We start from the raw sequence: 19,881 nt of genomic DNA, 5'->3' as shown, positions 1-19,881 counted from the left end.
ACATCAGCGTGGTTCTGAGGGGACTCTGTGGTCTGGTCTGGGGCCCTGGTTCCTGCAGCTGGTTCTGGGGCCCTGGGGCTGGTCTGGCTGACCACCTCAGGAGCCTGGGGTACTGCATCTTTGGCCTGGGGCAAAAAACCGAGTTAGGGGAGCCTGTGGAATCCAGAAGAAAAACCTGAGGTACAAAAACAATCCAAACAAGCCATAAGTATGCGGTGGGGGCTGGGGGGGTTGCGGCTAGGCCAAGAGGAGGATGCCAGGGGAGGTTCAGGGTGGGCTGGACAGCTGAACCAGGGGTGGTGGTTTCACTAGGAGCCAGAAGGAATTTCCTTGAGCTGAACCTGTAGCCCCATGGGCTGCTTCCAGGGCTCCTGGAGCCTTGGTCAAGAGCAGGGAGGGGGCACTTAGAAGCCTCCAGGGAAGTTAGCCACTGGGAATGTCTGCTCCTCTCCTTCCCCGCCTCTTCCTTAAGGAAGATAAAGGGTAACCTCCCCACATTGCACGTGGGGGAAAAACCAAAACAAAAACACAGGGAAAAAAGGTCAAACAACTTCCCCAAGATAGACAGATTTGCTTAAATTGCCTTGAAAAGAGTTTGGTGAGCTGAATATAGCAGTCTCACCCAATCATGGCACTATCTTTATTGCATTACCCATTGCATGCTAGGGAATGGAAATTTCACATGACTAGTCGGATTCCAAAATCTGAATAGGGTGCAAATTGGCAAGCCTCAGCTACAGTTGGTAAAAGAGAGGACAGTTTTCTTGCCCATTGCCAAACTCCAGCTTCAGAGCCATCCTGGGTCTTGCTCGCGCCCTTCCTGTCTGCCAGCTTAGCCCCACCCCCTGCCGTCTGCACCCGGATGCTGCTCTTGTCACCCAAGGAGCACAGGGGAGCTCAGACCCATCAATACCTCCCCCACCCTGGGAGTGTTCCTGGTTGATGTTCCAGATCCAAAGTCCCAGGGATGCAGACAGGGAAGGGCTTTGGGAGGGTTGGGTGAGTGGGGGAGGTGGCCAGAGCGGCCGTGGTTACCCTTGTCCGGATAGGGTGAAGGAGGCTTCTGGGTAAGTCTGTCTCAGGCCGGAGCTGTGGGCACACTTTTGCCCGTAGACATGCTTAATCCATCCAGTCCCTAAGTTACATTATTCCATTCCTTCTTGGGATAATAATTCCGTAGAATTTCCACAATAATGACGGTATTAACATCTGTAATTACAACGTGATTTTTTAATGCATTATTTTAGTCAACATAAAAGTAATTTGTGTCCAGTAAAGGAAAGATGAAAAATCAGAGAAATCAAATTTTTTGAAAATTTACCCATGTTTCCTACCATGGAAGGATGATTAGCATTATTTACATGTTGGTACATTTCTATGCCTAAAATTTAGTTTGGTTTGTGGAGCAAGAGTCTTGGGGTTGGTTTTGTCTGACTGATTCATTCCTTCAACAAGTAATTTATCGCGGGCTCTCCACGGATCAGAAGTGTGCTAGGTGCTGGGGAAATGGTGCATAGCAATGGAGCTTACAGACAGGTGGGAAGAACAGGTTAAACGAGAAATTACCATACTGGCAAATGACCACAAATGTGGAAGAAAGGCAGTGGGGGCTTAGAATCATGAGCAGAGTAGAATCTGGTTGCCTTCTGTGCTCACCTCCTTTTCATCCAAGCCCTTCTGAGGCCTTAAGTGATCTCTTATTTGTCTCTAAGCTTAGTAGGGTGTATGCTGTCCTCCCCTCTGGAGTGTGGGTTCCATGAAGGGCAGGGCCCACCGGCCTTGCTCACGGCTGTAGCCCAGCTCCTGGGTCAGGCCTGCATCTTACTAGTGGGGCCCAGCAAATCCTTCTTGCCCGGCTGGCAGTCTCTTAACACATACGGGTTACACGTGGTCTTCCTCAAGGCTGTGTTTAGTGCTAAAGCACATTCTATCAGAGTTTCAGTTCGTAATTCGTCCCTGGCTGGACTGACCCCCTTGATACTCAGGTCAGGAGAGTCGCCCGAGCATATGGTTCCAGAGCTCTGCAATTTTCTCCATCCGGGTGGGGTTTGTGCTGTGTGGGGGCTAGGAAGAAATAGGTGCTCCAGCTGAGCTCTCAAGTGTTCAAGCAACTGTTCTGAAGACTGCCCAGAGTTCCACATATGCACTCATAGTTTCTCTGGGCTTTCCAGTGGCAAGACCTCAGGTATGGTTGTGTGGCTCCTTTCAGAGCAGCTGCCCCCCTTCCTAAAAAAAGACAGCTTCCCCCAGACCCCCAGAGGCAACACTTCCCATCCACAGGTCTCTCGACCCTGCCTTTGTGGGCCAGTGGGCTGGAACTGGAACCAGTTCTCTGTGTGTTCCAGGGGCAGTGACCGAGAAGCCTGGAATCGTTGGTGGGAGGGCCAAGGCCAAGAGAAGGTTCAAGAAGTGATGGCAAAGGCTCAAGTCTCCACTCCCTTTACGAAAGATCGCAAGCAAGAAGGAGTGTGTGGGAAAGATGACCCAGGCATGCAGTTGATCAACACTTTAATTAGGTCTGAGGGGTTGGGTCGCCTCATGAGCCTCTGTTGACGTGTCTGCCTCTGAGCTGGGCTCTGACAGACTCCTGAGCACTCTCCTCGGCACCCTCTTGAGGCTCTGCTTGAGGGCAGCCTGCCTAGCGACCGCTCCAGGGCTGAGCCAGCAGGACCGCCGGGCCTCAGAGCTGCAGGTACCAGCCAAGTGCTCCCCCTCTCCAGAGGTGGCAACTAGTTAGATGCTGTTGGGTGTGCTGAACCAGGCCAAGGCAGTGGACTCTTCCAGAAAGGCTTTCTGCCTTTGGCTGATCTGAACCGCCCTTGTTCACATTCTTTCTCTGTCTGGGTGGAATTCACCAGGAGTGGGGGAGGAGCCCAACTTTGTGGGCCTCTCCGGGGCCCTTCTCAGCTATTGGGTTAGGAGCAAGTACCACAAATTCTGAAGACAGGGCAAGGTTGTCTTCCACGCCCCAAACCTCCTCCTCCCCTTCGGACCCTTCTTTCCTTAATGTGACTAGTCAGATGCTGTGCTGCTCCTGCCAAAGCCGATTTCTGGGCAACATTATGAATCTGAGTCATTAGCACCAGAGTGTAAATAAGTTTACACGAGTCAGTTGGTGTTTTTGTATCTTAATTTGGGACTAAACTGCTCTCTCTATTGTTAGGGCATCTGGGCAGGTATAGGAGGAATTTGGAGTTTGGGGAAGGTTCTTTACCTCTAAAATAATACCGAAGCTATGACTAGGAACTCAGGCAATAGGCCCAGGTCATAAATAAGAGTTTTTAAAAAATGCATTTAGCCCCTTTTGCACTCTATCAGAATATCGGATGCTTTTAGACGTGCTGGATAAGCTTAAACATAATTCTGAGTCGTTGACAAGAGGATTCAATGTTCTTTTTATAAATGTTATGAAATTTTATGAAATGAATGTCTCTGGTATTTGAAAGAGCTTGCCAGAGACACGCGATGGAGGTTTTTACAGGTCCTGCAGCAAGGACCCTGGGTTCATGGAGGTGATTTGCGCTTTGGGGGTCTTGGGAGGTGTGGGAGTCCTGGAGTCATTCCCCTGGTGCTGAAGCAGCTGTGGGTGGCCAAGACGGTGTGGTTAGAAGCTCTGTCTCCTGAGTTACGAGAGCCGTTTGCTAATGCGTTGTCAGAATCAGGCAGCTTCATGCCTGAAGTCTGTGATCTCTGTGATACAATAAGAAATAGATATTTGGTGTTTGCCTCAGGTTCCAGCCACAGAGCTTCTGGAACCCTAGGAATTTCCTGAGTAATGGGAGTGTCTTTTGTTATTCATAACAAGCCTCTTTTAACCACACCTGAGTTTATGCTAATATGGTGACTCTGTGGGCCCCTGGATAGCTTTGGGATGGGGCTGGTTGCCGGAGGAACCAACCATGTGATTAGAGATTTGGACCTTTCAGCCCCACCCCAGGCCTCTGGGAGCGGAGAGGGGCTGAAGATGGAGTTAATCTCCAACGGCCAGTGTTTAATCAGCCGTGTCTCTGTAATGAAGCCTCCATTAAAACTCCTAAGTGATGGGGTTCTGAGAACTTCTGGGTCAGTGAACAGCTGAGGTGCTGGAGGGTGGGGAACCCTGAGGGCATGGAAGCCCCACACACCTCAAACCAACCCCTCCCTCCCCAAGCTCTGCATCTCTTCCCCTTGGCTGTTCCCAAATTGTATCCTTTAAAGTAAACTGCTCATAGTCGTGTTTCTCCGAGTTTTGTGAGCTGTTCTAACAAATTATCGAACCTGAGGGGGGGATCGTGGGGACCCCCAATTTATAGCCAGTTGGTCAGAAGGACAAGCAGCCTGGGACTTGTGACCAGCGTGTGAAGCCAGAGCAGTCTTGTGGACAGAGCCCTTGACCTGTGGGGTCTGTCTGCACGAACTCCAGGTAGTTGGTGTCAGAACTGGTTATTGGTGTGGAAAAAAGCCAATGTTGGTGTCAGGAGCATTGTGAATAAAAAGTCTCTCATCCCTCAACCAAAGGGCAAGTTTATCTCCAGACACAAGGAAGTGGACCACAGTGTGGGAGACATGGTGCCTCGTTCTGTGCCTTCCAGTGGTTAATAATGACCTCAGACCAGGGAAGAGGGGGGCAAAATGCTAAGAGCCATCCTTCCCACGCCCAGGAAAGTAGCATCCCGATGGTAGCCATGATCTTCCAAGGAGGCTCCGATTAACTTCGTGAAACCCTGTGAGGTGGGACCCGTATCCGCCGTGGGGAAGCCCACCGGGACCTGCAGCCCCAGCAGCCAGTTTCCTGGGGCGCATTACCTGTCTGGGTGGTGACTCAGGCTTTTTGGAAAACCAGCTTGTGTCATCGGCAGCTGGGCCCAGCTTACCCCGTGACCTGGGAACTTGGCATCAGCGGAGCGCGCTCTGAGGGTCAGGTGGAGGAGGCCTCCCGCACGCATGCGGCCACAGCTTCCCCAGAGGGGCCGGCGAATCTTGAGCCCATTTCTGCCTGTTGAGGCCTGTCATGCCAGGACACCGCTTTGGTCTGCAGACCTCGTTTTCCAACTGGCCAGGCCTCAGAGAGGGCTGGTTTCCACTGTTGGTGCGTGGGCCCAGCCGGAGCCCGGGTGAGGCAACTCAGACCCTGTAGTTGGGGTCACTCTCTGCCCTCGTCCACTGTGCGGGTCTCACCCTAGTCTGAAGCGTGCACACGGCCCGGGGGCGGGGGGGAGCTGCTCTTGAGGACTTGGGGGGTATGGGTCGTCTTCCTCTCAGTTTATTTCTCCCAGGAACGACAAGGCCCTCCACTGACCATAGTCAAATGAGAGAAGTCGGGGAGAGAAGCTTCTCTGGGCTTGCTCCCTGAGCCCCCATCCTGGTGCCGTTTCCTCCTTGGGTCTCTTCAGAGACTTCACCCTCACTTTGCAGGCCTGGCCCAGCTCCATTGCCACCGTCTCTCACCCTCTCCCTCCCCCAGGCAGCATTAATTTTCCCTTCCTTAGGTCCCAGGGCATCTTCCCAAATTCATCAAAGGGCTGCCTTTTTTGTTGAGGCCCCATTCACGATCTGTGAGTTTTGACAAATACATGTTTAGCAAACACATACGGTCACGTAACCACCACCATAAGCAAGGCACAGAATGGAACTGCCTCTCCCAATTTCTGGAGACTCTCAGAGTCAAGCCCTCGCCTTCACCCCCAGGCCCTGGCAACTACCCAGGGGATCTCTCTTCCCACGTCTTGCCTTTGCAAGAATAGCCTGCAAATTGGGGCGCCCGGATGGCTCAGTCGATTGAGCGTCTGCCTTCGGCTCCGGTCATGATCCTGAGGTCCTGGGGTCGAGCCCCATGTGGGGCTCCCTGCTCAGCGGGGAGCCTGCTTCTCCCTCTCCCTCTTCCTACCTCTCCCCCGCTTGTGCTCTCTCCCTCTCTCTCTGTCAAATAAATAATTAAAAAAAAAAAAAAAGAATAGCCTGCAAATGGAATCATCAAGTATATAGCCTTTCAGGCTGGCTGTTTTCACTCTGCAGAAAGCATTTCTTGCATGTATCTGCGGCTCAGCCCTTTTCGTGGCTGAGTACCCATCACTTTTTATTCATCTCTGTATGGACCTCTCCTACCGTGTCCAGATATCTCTCCTTGGCGCACAGCTCAGCTCCTCCAGGGCTGAACCGTGCCTTGCGTGCCTCTGTGTCCCCAGCCTGCACATAGTAGGCACTTGACAGTGTGGTTCTGGGACAGCTGTGCATTGACAGCGAGGACCCTCTACCTCTCCAGAAGGGGCAGAGTGTCCTCCGGGGCCGCAGAGCCCCTGCAGATGTCTCTGTAGAGCCCTGGCTGGTCCCCACTTAGGCTCTGTGCTTAGCAGGTGACCTGGAGAGACGCCCAGGGATGGGTGGGCTGGCTTCTCGAAAACCACTCCCACCGTCGGTTTGGTGCCTGTGATGGGCAGGGTGCTGTCCCTTGTGAGGGGCCTTTGGAGGGCTCTCTGTGGATCCCCTGCATCTCTTGGACTCCATGTCAGGAATTACTGGGAGTGTGGTATCGGTGTGTGCCTGTCATTCCCCCTAAGCCAGAGAAGCCCTCTTTGGGCCTTGTTTGCACCGAGTCATTGCTGTGCTGGTTTTGTTAGTTAAAAATAGGCCTTGGCATATCCGCCCAGTGACAGGCCCTTCTCACTTCTGGCCCATGCTGGAATGCTTTTGTAAATATTTGGAGGAACTTGAAACCTGGGACCATTTCTATCCCAGAGTCTTCTCTCCTGTGGACACTTGGAGCAGGAAGGGTAATATGGCTGTGAGAAAGTGAGGGCCAGCACATGTTAGAAACACTTGGGGTGGCGGCACATTATTTGGGAGACGCTGGAGGGGGCGGTTCCTAGAAGCCAGGGGAAGTGGTTGGTCATTTGCAATAGTGACGACAGCTCAGCTATGGATCCACAGAGTTTGGATCAGACTGACCAGGGTGCAAACCACTATTCTACTCCTTACTGGCCCATGGCCTTAGACAAGTCACGGGACTTCTAGAACAGCAGGTTCTCCTTTGCACTTTATCTACCGCACTAGGGTGATTGTGAGATTAAAATGATCACATGTGTCAAGCACCTAACAGGGCCCAGCACCCGGCACACAGTAAGCCCTCATTTAGTGGTGGCTCCCCAATGGCCACCTTAGTCTTCCTGTCGGCTTTTGCCAGCAAGCATTGCGCAACCTCGCAGTGGACATCTGAGGAAAGAATTGGAGATTCTAAAGGAGGGACACAAGAGCGTCCCAGTACATATCCAGACTTCTTCCCACTGCCACTCATGTCTCCTCACCTCCATTGGTCTTCAGCCACTACTGTGTCCTTAGATCACTTCAGCAGCTGCCCGAGCATGGCTGGTAATTCAAGGACCCACCAGCTACAAGAGGACCGTAACCAAGCTTAAAATAGAGATGTGTCCCTAGACTGGACCTGAGGGCTGCGCCAGCCCCCAGTGCAGGCCAGGCGGTGTCTGCACAGCCAGGCTGAGCTGGACTTTGGGCAGCTGGAGCTGCTGAGCCCCCACGAGGGAGCTGCTTCCCCCACCAGGCAAGGCTGGCTTTCCTTGATCCCGAAGCCTCAAGGGTCCTCAGCCTCCCGCCTCCCCCGCCACCCGGCCAGAGGTTACTGACCTTCCTCGGAGGAAGCAAGCTGGGGGAGGACATGGGGCCAGGCGTGGGGGAGACGGGTCTGGTGGTGGCCAGCATCCGTCGGCTCAGCGGGCCCTCTGAGTGTGGCGTGTGGGTTGGGTTGGGCTGGTTCTGGCCTTGGTGAACGGGGATGAGGGGAGCCCCCGGGAGGCATTTCTAAAGGTAGAAGGAGAGTGAAGCCATCCTGCCCAAGAGGGTAGAAGAAGAGAGAAGCTCAGAAGGAATGGGTCATGCTGTTCGGTTGAACTTGCTGCTTTTTAAGCCCCAGCCCAGGTCATTGTGTCTAAATATAGGCACGTCAGAAGCCAGCCAGAGAAATGCCCACCGAGCAAGGCCCCCGCGGAAGGTCAAGCCCTGCCCGTGGAGGGAAGATGCCCAGATGGGGCGACCTTGTGCCCAGGGCAGCGCTCCTCTCCCGCTGTCTTCACGGTGCGTCTGTGACTGCTTCCTCCACGGCCTCCCTCTCCCCTCGTGCAGGTGCTGCCATGAAGTCTGACCTCTGCTGACCGGACCCAGGCAGGAGGCGCACAGCCGAGAGAGGCGGCCTGCAGCCAGTCGCCATGGCTTCCCCCATGGCAGAGAGCCAGCTGCAGAGAATCATCCGCGATTTGCAAGGTGCGTCTGTTGGGGGAGGGGGAGGCACGTGGGGCTCGGCTCGGGGGGGAGCTGGGGCTGTGCTCCTGCTGTCGCCCTCTCATGCTTGTCACGCGGGGAGTAATGGGAGCCCTGGGGACACGGCGTGTGGAAGTGTTTGGGGCCCGGGTGTCCACCCCAGGTCAGGCTGGGAGAGCTGGCCTGGCTCTCCTCTTAGGGTACTGTGAAGTCAGTTTGTGAACAAAATCCACTACCCTTTTCTGGGTCTGGCTCTGCTTTCAGTATGTGTGTGTGTATGCATGTTTTCAAGCCACCTGTTAAGTCTCTGGCTGAATCATGAGCCTTCAGGCTCTAATGGAGTTGGCTCACTTGGGGAGGCATGTTCTCCTTCCCTTTGAGCAGGATGACCAGGCACCCGCCTTTCTTGTTTTGCTGTCCTCCCTAGTCCTGGCAGGCGGACAGCCTACCTCCTATGACGCACTGTAGTTCTGGGCCTGCTGCCTCCCAGACTTCCCTGAGCTCAGCAAACCCACTGAGACTCGTAACTCTCATCTCCCTGGGGAAGGGCAGGGGAGGGGAGGTACACGAGAAGTGGAGTAGAATCAGGAGGAGAGTCCAGGGCCCGAGTTCACCCTTCTAGGTGATATCCCAGGGGTCAGAATTCTGGCAAGTTTCCCACCCCCCTGCAAATCACTGGCTAGCACATTGGCTACCACACGGTCTGAAGCTGACCACTTCCTGCTTGTCGCAAGGATTACAGTGATGCTCTCCCGACAGACTGAAGGTCCAGGTTCCTACCTGCTCAGGCCCAGTGATGACCAACTGCAGTCTGTCACACCCAGGGCCACTGGGCAAGTGGTGGCCACTGTATGCTTCTCATTCTGCACATCAAAAGGCGCTAAGATAAAAGTCACTCTCAGGCTTCTCTACCCATTTATATAGCATTTGGGGCCTTGAATAGCTAATAATCATATGGCATTTCACATTTACCAGGCACTGTCCTACACATGCCTTATGGATAATGACTCATGGAGTCCTCACATTTGGTCTGTGAGGTAGGAACTATTACCCCAATTCTGCAGATGCAGAGACAGGCACAGAGAGGTTAAGTGACTTGCCTAAGGTCACACATCCAGTCAGGCAGAGCCTGGGTTTGCACACACACCAGGTGCCAGAGTCTACACTCAACCACACCAGCCTACTTCCAGCTAAAATATTAGCTGGGTTTTTTTCTTAAGCCTACACACATGTGCGCACACACACAGAAGCAGAGAAAGTAAAATGACAATCTCTGCAAATCTGAGTTCACCACTGGCCTTGAGAAGTCTCTCCACAAAGTAGGCCCTTTTTCCTGCGTGTCAGTCTCTGGTTTTCTGGGATGACTTTGGGACCCAGATGTCTTTACTGGGAGGGAAGAGAGAGGAAGAGAGGACCCCCCTGCTAGTGCTCCTGATCCAGGGAGGAAGACAAGCATTGGCATTGTTCAGGAGCCCTTTTCACCCCACATCCTGGCTGGTCTCATCGTCCCCGACATCCCAAGGCCGTCTCAGTGTCCCTCACCCAGCCCGCTGAGCGCTTTGACACACTGCTTTCTCAAGACTCTTCCCTTGCATCTGTTGGTAACTGTCCTCGTCGGCACACACGAAATCTCTGGCATGGAGCATAGGAACGGTGCATCCCTAACTGAGGTGTCCTTGGGCAGCATGTAGCCTTCGTGCCTCTGCAGGGCAGCCCACTCATCCTCCTGGTGACAGCAGTGACGAGGGCCTTGGGGTCAGCTCCTGGCTCCGCCTCTTCACCCTAGAAGAAGTTGGACAAGTCCCATCACCTTTCCAAGGTCCTGTCCTCTTGCTCCTTTCACATGCTAGATCAGCTTGATGATGACACCCACTTCTCAAGATTGTTGGCAGAGGCAAAAGTATAATTCACAGAAAACTAAGATTATTCATAAGTAATGCACTTGGATTAGCAGAGATTAGAGCTGAACACTTCCTATTCCATACGCAAGGCTCCTCCTTTCAGAATTTCAGGAGTTCCCAGATCAGGTTGTGAGCATTAACCCCACCTGAGGGTGGGGGAGGAAGGCTGTGCGTCTTCCCTGGTCCTGCCCGCCCCCCGCCCCCTGGCTCTCTCGATGCCAGCCGCAGCAAACACTTCTAGAGGATGCCAGTGCCACTGGGTAGCAGTCATTTGGTCTAAGAATCAGTCCCAAGAGCCTGTCTTTGCCTTTTGCTGACCTCTGCCCGAGGGGTCAGTGTCGATGAAATTTTAGCAGCTCAGGCTCAGCTTCGGTGCTGGGCAGGTCTGCTTTCCAGCCATGGTTCTAGAAAGCGGGGGCTGGGGACGCCTCTTCCTTACGAGCCATCACAGAGCAAGATGGTTTTGTGCATCGTGCCCCAACCATCTCGACCGGGAGCATGCTTCCCAGTATCTACACCAAACCCAGCTTCTTGCCGTCCCTCTGTGCCACAGCAGAGGCTGTAAGTGAGAATAAAGGTGGTTTTCCCTCTTTTCTGCACAGGGAGGTCGATTGTCTTAGAAGTGGAGAGGCAGGCTCCAGAGTCAGAAAGCCGTGGAGAAAACAGGCTTCTCATTCCAGCTCTGCCGTTTGCAACCCGTGGTCTCTGGCCAAGTGCTCTGACCTCTCCCGGAGTTCCTTATCTGCCAAAGAGGGATGATGATATCAGCCTTCGTCATTCTCCACTTGTACTTTTCTTCCCCCCACATTTTAACCGTTCTGAAATTGGAATCCTCTTAAAACCAGTTGCTTGTTGGATTTGTGGAAATAAAACCATGCCCCCCTCACAGTGCTGTATTAAATGAGAAAGACATGCAAAGGCCTGGCCCCTGATGGGCACTCAGCTCACAGAAGCAGATTCATTGTTGTCATTCTTGGGGTTGTTCTCGTTACTCTTATTTGCACATTCTGGGTCTTCTTGAAGCCGGGACTTAGCCTGTACTGAGCAGTAGGGTTATAGTGAGGAACAACAAGACACAGGGCCAGAAGGAAGGATAAAGCTTTCTGGAAGTCAGTATGAGGGGCCTGCTGAGTGATTCATGCACGTACCAAACCTTCATTGACCAAATCCTGCATGCATATTACAAGGCCTGCAAGGTGGGCCTACAGGGAGGACCAAGAAATGTGCCCAGTCAGGGAACAGTGGTAGAGTACTTGTGGGCTCTCTGGATCCCTGAGCACCTTCAGACTCAGCATTCCCTCCTTCTAGGGTTACATCCCACTTTCTGCTTCCCAGGTGCTCCGCCATCACTGACCACTTACTTCTCGTGCTTCCCGGGGTTATTCTGCTTCTCTCTCTGAGGCCAGTTACGTGTTCCCGTTTGTTGTCTTAAAGATGCTGTGACAGAGCTAAGCAAAGAATTTAAGGAAGCAGGGGAGCCCATTACAGATGACAGCACCAGCCTGCATAAGTTTTCTTATAAACTTGAGTATCTCCTCCAAGTAAGTGACTCCTGTACTGCGTTGATTTCTGCTCTGTTCTCTTGTTTCCCTCTCGAGTGACTCATCAGCATTCAGGATGTGGTTCAGACAGCTGTGGGGAGCCAGTAAGCCCTCCTGGTTAGACTGAAGGTCTGACAGCCCCGGGTCTCTTGGAGCTTGAGCCTCCCAAGTGCGAGCCTCTGGAGCATCGGAATGTTGCCCCTTAGGATGATTGTGGGCATCAAGAACATTCTTTAGAGATTTAGATCATCTTAAGGCAGGTCACAGGGTCATTGACTAGCAGAGATCTTAACTTTGGGGCAGTCGCATCCGCCTTTGAGAGTCTGGTGAAAGTTGTGGGATCTCTCCCCAAACAGACATGCCTGTTATGTGTACACACCCAGTCACCCACTCTCTAGGAGTGTGTGGACTCTCTGAAGATTATCTAGAAGCTCCCATTTTGGAGCCTTGCTGCTCTGAATGGTGGGGTCCACAGAGCAGCAGCATCAGCATCACCGGGGAGCAGGTGAGAAATGTATTCTCTGTGCCCACCTGACTTGCTGAATCAGGATCTCTGAGGTCAGCCCAGGAGTTTTGTCTGAACATGCTCACAGTGTAATGCTGATGTCTGCTTACTTGAAGCACGGATCTAGAGAGCTCTGCAGATGTGAAAAAACACAGGCAATCACAGGAGGCAGGAAGGAAATGGACCAAAATTTTTTTTTTTTTTAAAGATTTTATTTATTTATTTGACAGAGAGAGAGAGAGCGAGAGCAGGAACACAAGCAGGGGGAGTGGGAGAGGGAGAAGCAGGCTTCCCACCGAGCAGGGAGCCTGATGTGGGACTCGATCCCAGGACCCTGGGATCATAGAAATGGACCAAAATATTAATAGAAGTTATCTTAGGGAGGGGGTGTTGGGCATTATGATTTTTTTTGCTTTTCTAGTTTTATCCAGATTTTTCTAACAATGTATGTATCTTAACTTCCATAACCAGAAAAAAAACACTATAAAATGTTATGTTATAGAAAGACACACCTTTATCCTTTTGAACACCGAAGTGTGCAATGTCATATCCCAGCAAAGCCCAGCTAGGGAATGAGCGCCTGCTGGAGGCAATACCCCAACGTGTTGAGAGACTCACATTTCAGTCCCTTTTCAGCTGCTTCTATCTTCCACTGGGACATGATTTATGGACCGTTTTTGTTTTCAGTCCGCCCGTTTTGGTTTTGGATTTGAAACGACTGATAGCTGGCATTAATTTGGATTTATTACATATATATTAGAATAGTGTTGAAACTTAAATAGCCAGGGTAAGATGTGTTGAACTCATTTCCCTAAGTTGAAATAAAGTTGACAGTCTTCATGTTGCCCTCGAGACTTTTTCTCAAATGTCCGCATCCTGTGTGAACAGCCCCTTTGGTGGTCTTCCACCCAGCTCTATGCACAGAGGTCCTTCAAGGGAAAGTCTTTCTGGGGGGCTGTTACTCCTGAATCCCACTAGCTGTGTGACCCTGGGCCAGCTACTTAACCTTTCCCAGCCTCAGTCTCCTCATCTGTAAATTGGGGGTTGAAACACCATCCCTCTTTTGCCGGTCAATAAAAATGGCGCCTGTAAAGGGCCTCATCCAGGACAGGGTGACTAAGAAGCTGTTGCTGTTATTGATCATTTAAATGGTGGGATGATCAGCCATGCATCTGGCCCTCCTCTCTCTGTCCCTCTTGTCTCCACAGTTTGATCAGAAGGAGAAGGCTACCCTTCTGGGCAACAGGAAGGACTACTGGGATTACTTCTGCGCCTGCCTGGCCAAGGTGAAAGGAGCCAATGACGGGATCCGATTCGTCAAGTCGATTCCAGAGGTAAGCAGAGTGGCCAAGGTCCTCGCATCTTCCTCTCTCTGCCTTAGCATCTCTTGCCCGGACCTGTGCTGCAGACAGCTCCGTGAGGAGGTAGGGGTGGACAGCTGGTGAGGAAGTAAGGAAATCCGGGCACACTCAGTGCCCAGTGCTCGCTGAGGGAAGCCACCAAGGGAGCGCCCACCAAGCAAGAAATGGCTTGGTCCTGACTCTGTTCTTCAGACCACGAGCATGCGCTGTCTCAGAGTGGGCTGCTCACACTGAGGCTATTTGTGGGGCCCATCGAGGGCGTACAGCACAGGACCGCCTCCGCCTTTTCGAAAGAATTAGTTCCTTAGATAAAATTCTTAGAGTTTACTAGGTGCTTTCCCTATAATTTGTTCAGGAAACTTGTATTGATAATGAAGAGAGTGATGTGAGACCTCAAGGAACGTTTCTTAAAATGCTGGTTATGCTAAGCAGCTTCCCACATTCAGTTCTATGTCGCTTGAGCAGACAGCCATCGCTTTGCTGTTTTAGAAAACTCCAGAACAACACATTCTCCCCCCTCTCCTTTCTCTCTCTCTCTCCCTCCTTCCTTCCATCTCTTGCTTGCCCTCTCTCCTTCCCCCCCACCCCCCGACCTTCAGCCTAGTCCCTCTGGGAGTGAAAAACTGCACACTCAGGAGTGAGTAAACCCCTAGGTTTCGGTCAGGAGGCCTATAGGGTTTCTCCATTTTGTCTCTCTTTCCAGCATCTTGTCAGTATGTTTGGAGTCACTGTAAAGCCGGCAGCCGTGCTCCTTGGCCGGCCTCCCACAAAGGCCGCAGAGTCAGGTGCTCTGAGATCTCTTCCCGCTCCCTGCCATCTGGAGCCAGACAGACTGCTTCTTCTAGAGAATGACAGTGTTAGGTACACGGACAGCAAGGGCCGAGCATTTTCCAATCTCTGACATCTGAGAAAATGAGGAAAGACCTTCGCTGTGAAGAGTCTGTTCCTTGGATTTCTTTAATGTCCGTGCAGCACCACGGTCTTGTGAGAACTTGCCTGGCGGGACCGCCGGGTCCCTGACATAGAGCGTTTTGATGCGTCACACACCTGGAGAGGGGTCTCATCTCCTCTCCAAAGGTCTGGAAGAAGTTCCTAGCGTCACTGTCCTATCTTCCACTCCTCAGAGCAACAAAGACCTTTGACTTTACGGCTTCAGACAGCTGAAGTCTGGAAATAAGCTTAGCTTAGTCCCCATGGCCCAGGGTTAAAAAATGCTTAAATCTCCTTTTTGCATAAGGCACAGACCTCTAGACAATCCGAGGCCAGGGAGACCGACTTCTTGAAGCAAAAAGCACTCCCTACTTGCACAGACATTGCTGGTTCCTGGCGGCTCTGTGGGCTCTGCTTCCCACAGGCTCCAGTTGTCTCATCCCCGTGCAAGGCTCTGCTCTCCTGAGCACCCTTGGGTGGAATGACTTGGAAGGGCACTGGGCCACAGGGCTGCTGGGTACTCGGGCTAACTGTAACAATCAAGTGTTGTCCAGGCCGCCAAGCCAGAAGGTAAAAGTGAATGGATAAGATGCCTTGCTGAGCCCCTCAGGCCCTCATGGGCTCGGAGGCAGCCTTTTGGGCTAAAATAGCCTAAGGCTATATAATCAGCCACTTCTAGAAGTTCAGAATAAGCCTAGCCCGAGCTGTGTGACTTTTCCCCGAGATGGACAAGGTCCGAACCAGGGTGCAGCTTGGCGTCGGGCTGTCAGCACAGTGATCTGGCTGAAAGCAGAATCCGCTCTTGTGCACCCTGCAGACTTCCTGCCCTTCACTGCTATTGGGTAGCTTCTTGGTATAGTACAGGTAGATGGGTTTGGGCCAGATGCTAAAAACATGACCTAAAAATTAGGTCATGAACGTGGACCCGTGATCTCAGAACATAAAAAATAAAAAGCTGGGCAGTATTTTCACTTGCAGTACAAAGGAACTATTGATCCCCTCCCCCAAAGGATGTTTCAAGATGCCTCTTAAAATAAATAGCTCCATGTATATGTACATATATCAAATCAATTTGGTTAATAGGGCTGATTAAAAACATAGCCTCAAATGTTTGGCACTGAAAGGGTCTTAATGTTCTAAATGCTGTTACAGTGGCCATTTTGCTATTAAGGACAAGCCCATCCCTGGGGAGCTCATGGACATGGGCTGTCGTGTGAGGGTCTTATTAAATTCTGCAGGGCCTGTGTGTGGACGTGTCTGTCCGACCCACACACTTGGCTTCACAGTGCCTTGCTCAGCTGTTCCGAGCTGCCCTGAGTTTGCTGGGCATCACCACTGAACACTCCATTCGCCCTCGCTCATCAGTGGAAAAAGTATTTGGACGTGGCTGTCCTCACGATTCTCCCCAGGGCGTCTGTCCTGACCGGCTCTCTGCAGACATGCCATTATGGTTTTTCTAAAGCCAGTATGTCAGGCTGCCACCCACCTTCACTTCTAGGTGTCCTGACCATGCCCTGGACTCACAGAGTGCACACAGAGACACAGCTTACAGCCCCTGTACTTCATGACACTTCACACCTTTTTATTTTTTAAAGTGACTTCATACCGCGGTATCATTTCCTTGAGTCAGCAGTAAGGAGACCTACAACTCTGAGGTAAAAGGTGCTGTAGACCGGGATGTTTACACCTTCGTTAATATGTCAGTGCTTGAGGCTATACCACACATTTCCTGTCTCAGTCCGGTGCCATGACTGGTTTCTCGATAGTATGGGGTGTTAGGACCATCTGTCCCCGGTCCCCCACCACGAAGTTAAACGTTTCTGACCTTTGAAGAGGCGAGGAGGGTATATGGGTCTTTACTTATCCGACCCAGACCCCGAGCCTGACAGAACTGGTAGGTTGAGAGGTTTTGAATTCGTGCCCACTTATCTTGAACTTCTGGAGCTGAACCATTGGGAATGAGTCCTGTTTGGCAAACTGGCTGTGTGTGCCCATCGCTGGCAGAGTCTCTGGCCAGCACACCCCACTTCCCTCCCAAGAACCTTCCAGAAACCTCTTTAGAAGCCACGTTTTGGCACTGTGAGGTGAGGTTTCAATGGCAGGCCTGCACCTGGACCCTCCTGTGTTGTCCACCTCAGACTTCCTGAAACAGAGCCACACCCATTTGTTCTTTACCCCAGTGTGCCCGGGCCACCTAGACACCTCTGCTCTCTCTCTCCTCCTGGGTACCTTCTGACTAAGTGCAGTGAGCTGGCATATCTTAAGCAAATCCAACCAGGAAAGCATTGACACATACAGATTTTACTGAGGGTTTCAGGAGAAGGCCGTCATACATCTATCAGAACTTCTTAAAAGTCCCCCTGACGCACCCCTGCCCTTGCCCTCCTCTCTCCTCCCCCTCCCACTGGGGCTTCAGCCAAGCCCCATGGCCTCTTCCCCTGATCCTCTTCTCCCAGCACCTCAAAAACAAGCCCAGACATTAGCCAAACTGAGACCATCTCTTGCTCAAGTTCACTTCTGATGCGAGGAGCATTTCATTTGACCTGCCTAGCTTTATTCTAAATAGTCCAAATTAAATCAAACGCAGTTTCACACGTGACTCTAAGCCCAGAGCTTCTGATGGAGCAGGGGAGGGAGAATGACATTCCCTGGAGCACCCACAGATGTTTCAGAGCCTCTCATGAACAGGTCTCCCTTGACACACGTTTACTGGAGTCTACAGGTTATTCTCAGATGGGGGCCTACAAGAAGTCTGCCTGCTGCAGGCCTCACCCTCTGGGGTGACGTGAGGCCACGTCTACACCTGGAGTTAGGCTAACAGCTCTTCTTTTCAACATCATCTGCTTTTTCCAGCTCCAAACATCTCTGGGAAAAGGAAGGGCATTTATCCGCTACTCCTTGGTGCACCAGAGGTTGGCGGACACCTTACAGCAGTGCTTCATGAACACCAAGGTGACCAGGTAAATGCATGGCAGTGCTGGGCTCTACCCAGTGAGCTCGAGTCCCCTCATTAGTACCGAGGAGCCCCCAGCCGTCCTCGGTGTACGGGGGGCGGTAGCATGGTGTGTTGACAGGTGAAGAGACGAAGCTCAGAGGGTCTGAGTGCCTTTCTCTAGGCCCCACTTATGCCGGGTCACAAAGCAGGAGCTTGGAGCCAGACCTCTGAGCTCCTGAGGCCAGGTGGCTTTCCCTCACGGATGGCATGCCCTCGGTGCCGGCCCTAATGAGTGGACAGACCCCACCGGCCAGCGGGGCCAGTGGGCTGCAGCCTTGGCTCTCAGCAGAATCAGCTGTGGGGTTTTTAACACCTCCAAGCCCGGGGCCTCACCTGAGACCCTGAGTCAACGCCTGCTGGGTTTGTCGGGGCTCCTCTGAGGTTGTGGTGAGCAGCCAGATTGGAGCCCCGCTTATTGGTGGGGTCGGCCTTTGTGCGGCTGGTGCTAAAACCTGGGTAGGCAGCGGGCGGGGAGGGAGGGGATTGAGCATGTAAATGGGGTGTCCAACGGAGAGCTGCAGCTCAGGCCCCTGGCAGCCGAACCTCCCTGGGTTTCCACACCCTTTTCCAGCGCTGCCTCCCCTCTCCCCAGGGAGTGTTCTTCCAGTCAAAGAAATCACTTGTGGATTAAAAAAAAAGTACTGGTTGGGGGAAAATACTGGGTTTCATTTTGTCACCTCTAAGATTGATTTGCATAAAGACGTATTTCTCAAGCATGTGATAGGCTCTGTGAATTCATGTGAGCTGAAAACCTTCGCACATTTGATCTGAAGAGTATTTCGTTCTAGATGTTTGGTGAGAACCGTCACCAGCAGCTTGACTTCCAGTGCGTCACCTTTTCACGGACGCCAGCCAAGTAGCTCTTTAGGCCCAGCAGTGTTGTCTTTCTCAGTTCTTACTGCTTCACACCTCAAAGTGTGGCTGTTTGGTTTCTTGGCTTTAAAATTGGTGTCTGGACAGACCTTAGCCACGAGCTCACTGTCCTATATTGAATCCTCTAGAGGAATAGAAGATGAGGTTATGTTTCACAGAGGAAGTGTTCTTTCCCCTATAACTGCCCCTTTCCTGGCAGATAACTGAGATTTAACTTTTCGCATATCCTTTTTGGGGAATAGATATGATGTAAATAATAAATGAATAAGCATCTAGTTCGTTTCAGTGATTTCCTTGAAGAAGAGCAAGCTTAATTGAAAGTTAGGTGCTCCTATAGTGAAAATAAAATTGGGGAGTGAGTGTGTGTGTGTGTCCGTCCCCGCCCGTCCCTGTCTGTCCCTGTCTGTCTGAATTTAACTTGTTAGTAACCCGAGTGAGAATTTGATAAGCCATATCAAATTCAGTCTTTCCTTACCTTTAGTATCCTTATCATCAATCCCTTTTTCTGCTTCCCTGCAGTGACTGGTACTACGCAAGAAGCCCCTTTCTGAAAGCGAAGCTGAGCTCTGACATCGTGGGTCAGCTCTATGAGCTGACCGAGGTTCAGTTTGACCTGGCGTCGAGAGGCTATGACTTGGACGCTGCCTGGCCAGCGTTTGCCAGGTATTTTGAAGAACTGCTTGGTTGAAAAGACTGGGGGAAGAGGTGTTTGAAGTTCCAAAGGTTGCCGCCAGTCTACTCAAAGCAGCTTGGTCACTCAGTAAATTACATAAGGCTTTGCAACTCTTATGCCTACTAATTTTCTAGACTTTGTTGAGTCGTGACTAATGATAATATCAGAAGGCTTCAACTCAAAACTCTCCTAACTCTCCTAACCGGCCAGGTGGTATGAGTCAGTGGAAATGCATATGCAAAACCTGAGGTTTTTTAAGTGTGTTAAGGGACTTGGGGGTGGCCAGTGGGGGAAGCCAGCGGGCTTTTTCCTATTCGTGTTCTTGCAGAGTTACCACGGAGGCCTTGAAGGCAATAGGAGAGGGAACTACAGCATCCATGGAAGGGTTGCTGGAAATGCACGCTCACCTGCCACTCCAGGAGGGAGATGGGAAGGGACAGTCTCAGACAGTGGGTGACTTACCCACAGTCGCCCAGCACCGCCAGGGCGCCAGACTCGAGTTCAACTCCAGTTCAGCGTTTATTTATTTTTTTGAGAGAGTGCATGCACGCGTGAGAACTTGCGCATGTGCACATGTGTGCGCTCTTGGGGGTGGGGGAGAGAGAATCTCAAGCAGGCTCCATGCCGGGTCAGAACCTCAATCTCACAACCCTGAGATCATGACCTGAGCCGAAATCGAGTTGGCGGCTTGGGGCGCCTGGGTGGCTCAGTTGGTTAAGCGACTGCCTTCAGCTCAGGTCATGATCCTGGAGTCCTGAGATTGAGCCCCACATCGGGCTCCCTGCTCAGTGGGGAGTCTGCTTCTCCCTCTGACCCTCCCCCCTCTCATGCTCTCTCTCTCTCACTCATTCTCTC

At 51.9% G+C, this 19,881-nt stretch overlaps 1 protein-coding gene across 4 annotated transcripts in view; it reads left to right on the top strand.

Moving 5' to 3' along the window:
• The window catches only part of FYCO1 (FYVE and coiled-coil domain autophagy adaptor 1), a 74,571-nt gene that overhangs the window by 2,661 nt on the left and 52,029 nt on the right, over positions 1-19,881 (top strand). For 3 of the 4 annotated variants that reach the window (XR_014144437.1, XM_081816554.1, XM_081816562.1), the window contains exons 2-6: positions 8,113-8,250; positions 11,583-11,689; positions 13,403-13,528; positions 17,339-17,445; positions 18,873-19,016. Coding sequence is in view for 3 of the 4 variants with exons in the window: in XM_081816554.1 (XP_081672680.1) it covers positions 8,196-8,250; positions 11,583-11,689; positions 13,403-13,528; positions 17,339-17,445; positions 18,873-19,016 (539 nt within the window). In the remaining variant the exon portion in view is untranslated. Of the gene's footprint in view, positions 1-7,432; positions 7,535-8,112; positions 8,251-11,582; positions 11,690-13,402; positions 13,529-17,338; positions 17,446-18,872; positions 19,017-19,881 lie in introns of those variants that run through there. The other variant, XM_081816556.1, reaches the window with a different exon arrangement.

This window comes from Leptonychotes weddellii, chromosome 1 (genome assembly GCF_054177405.1).
Source record: "Leptonychotes weddellii isolate Sample4059 chromosome 1, ASM5417740v2, whole genome shotgun sequence".
Classification (NCBI taxonomy): Eukaryota; Metazoa; Chordata; class Mammalia; order Carnivora; family Phocidae; genus Leptonychotes; species Leptonychotes weddellii.
This window is presented reverse-complemented; position numbering and strand designations above follow the sequence as displayed.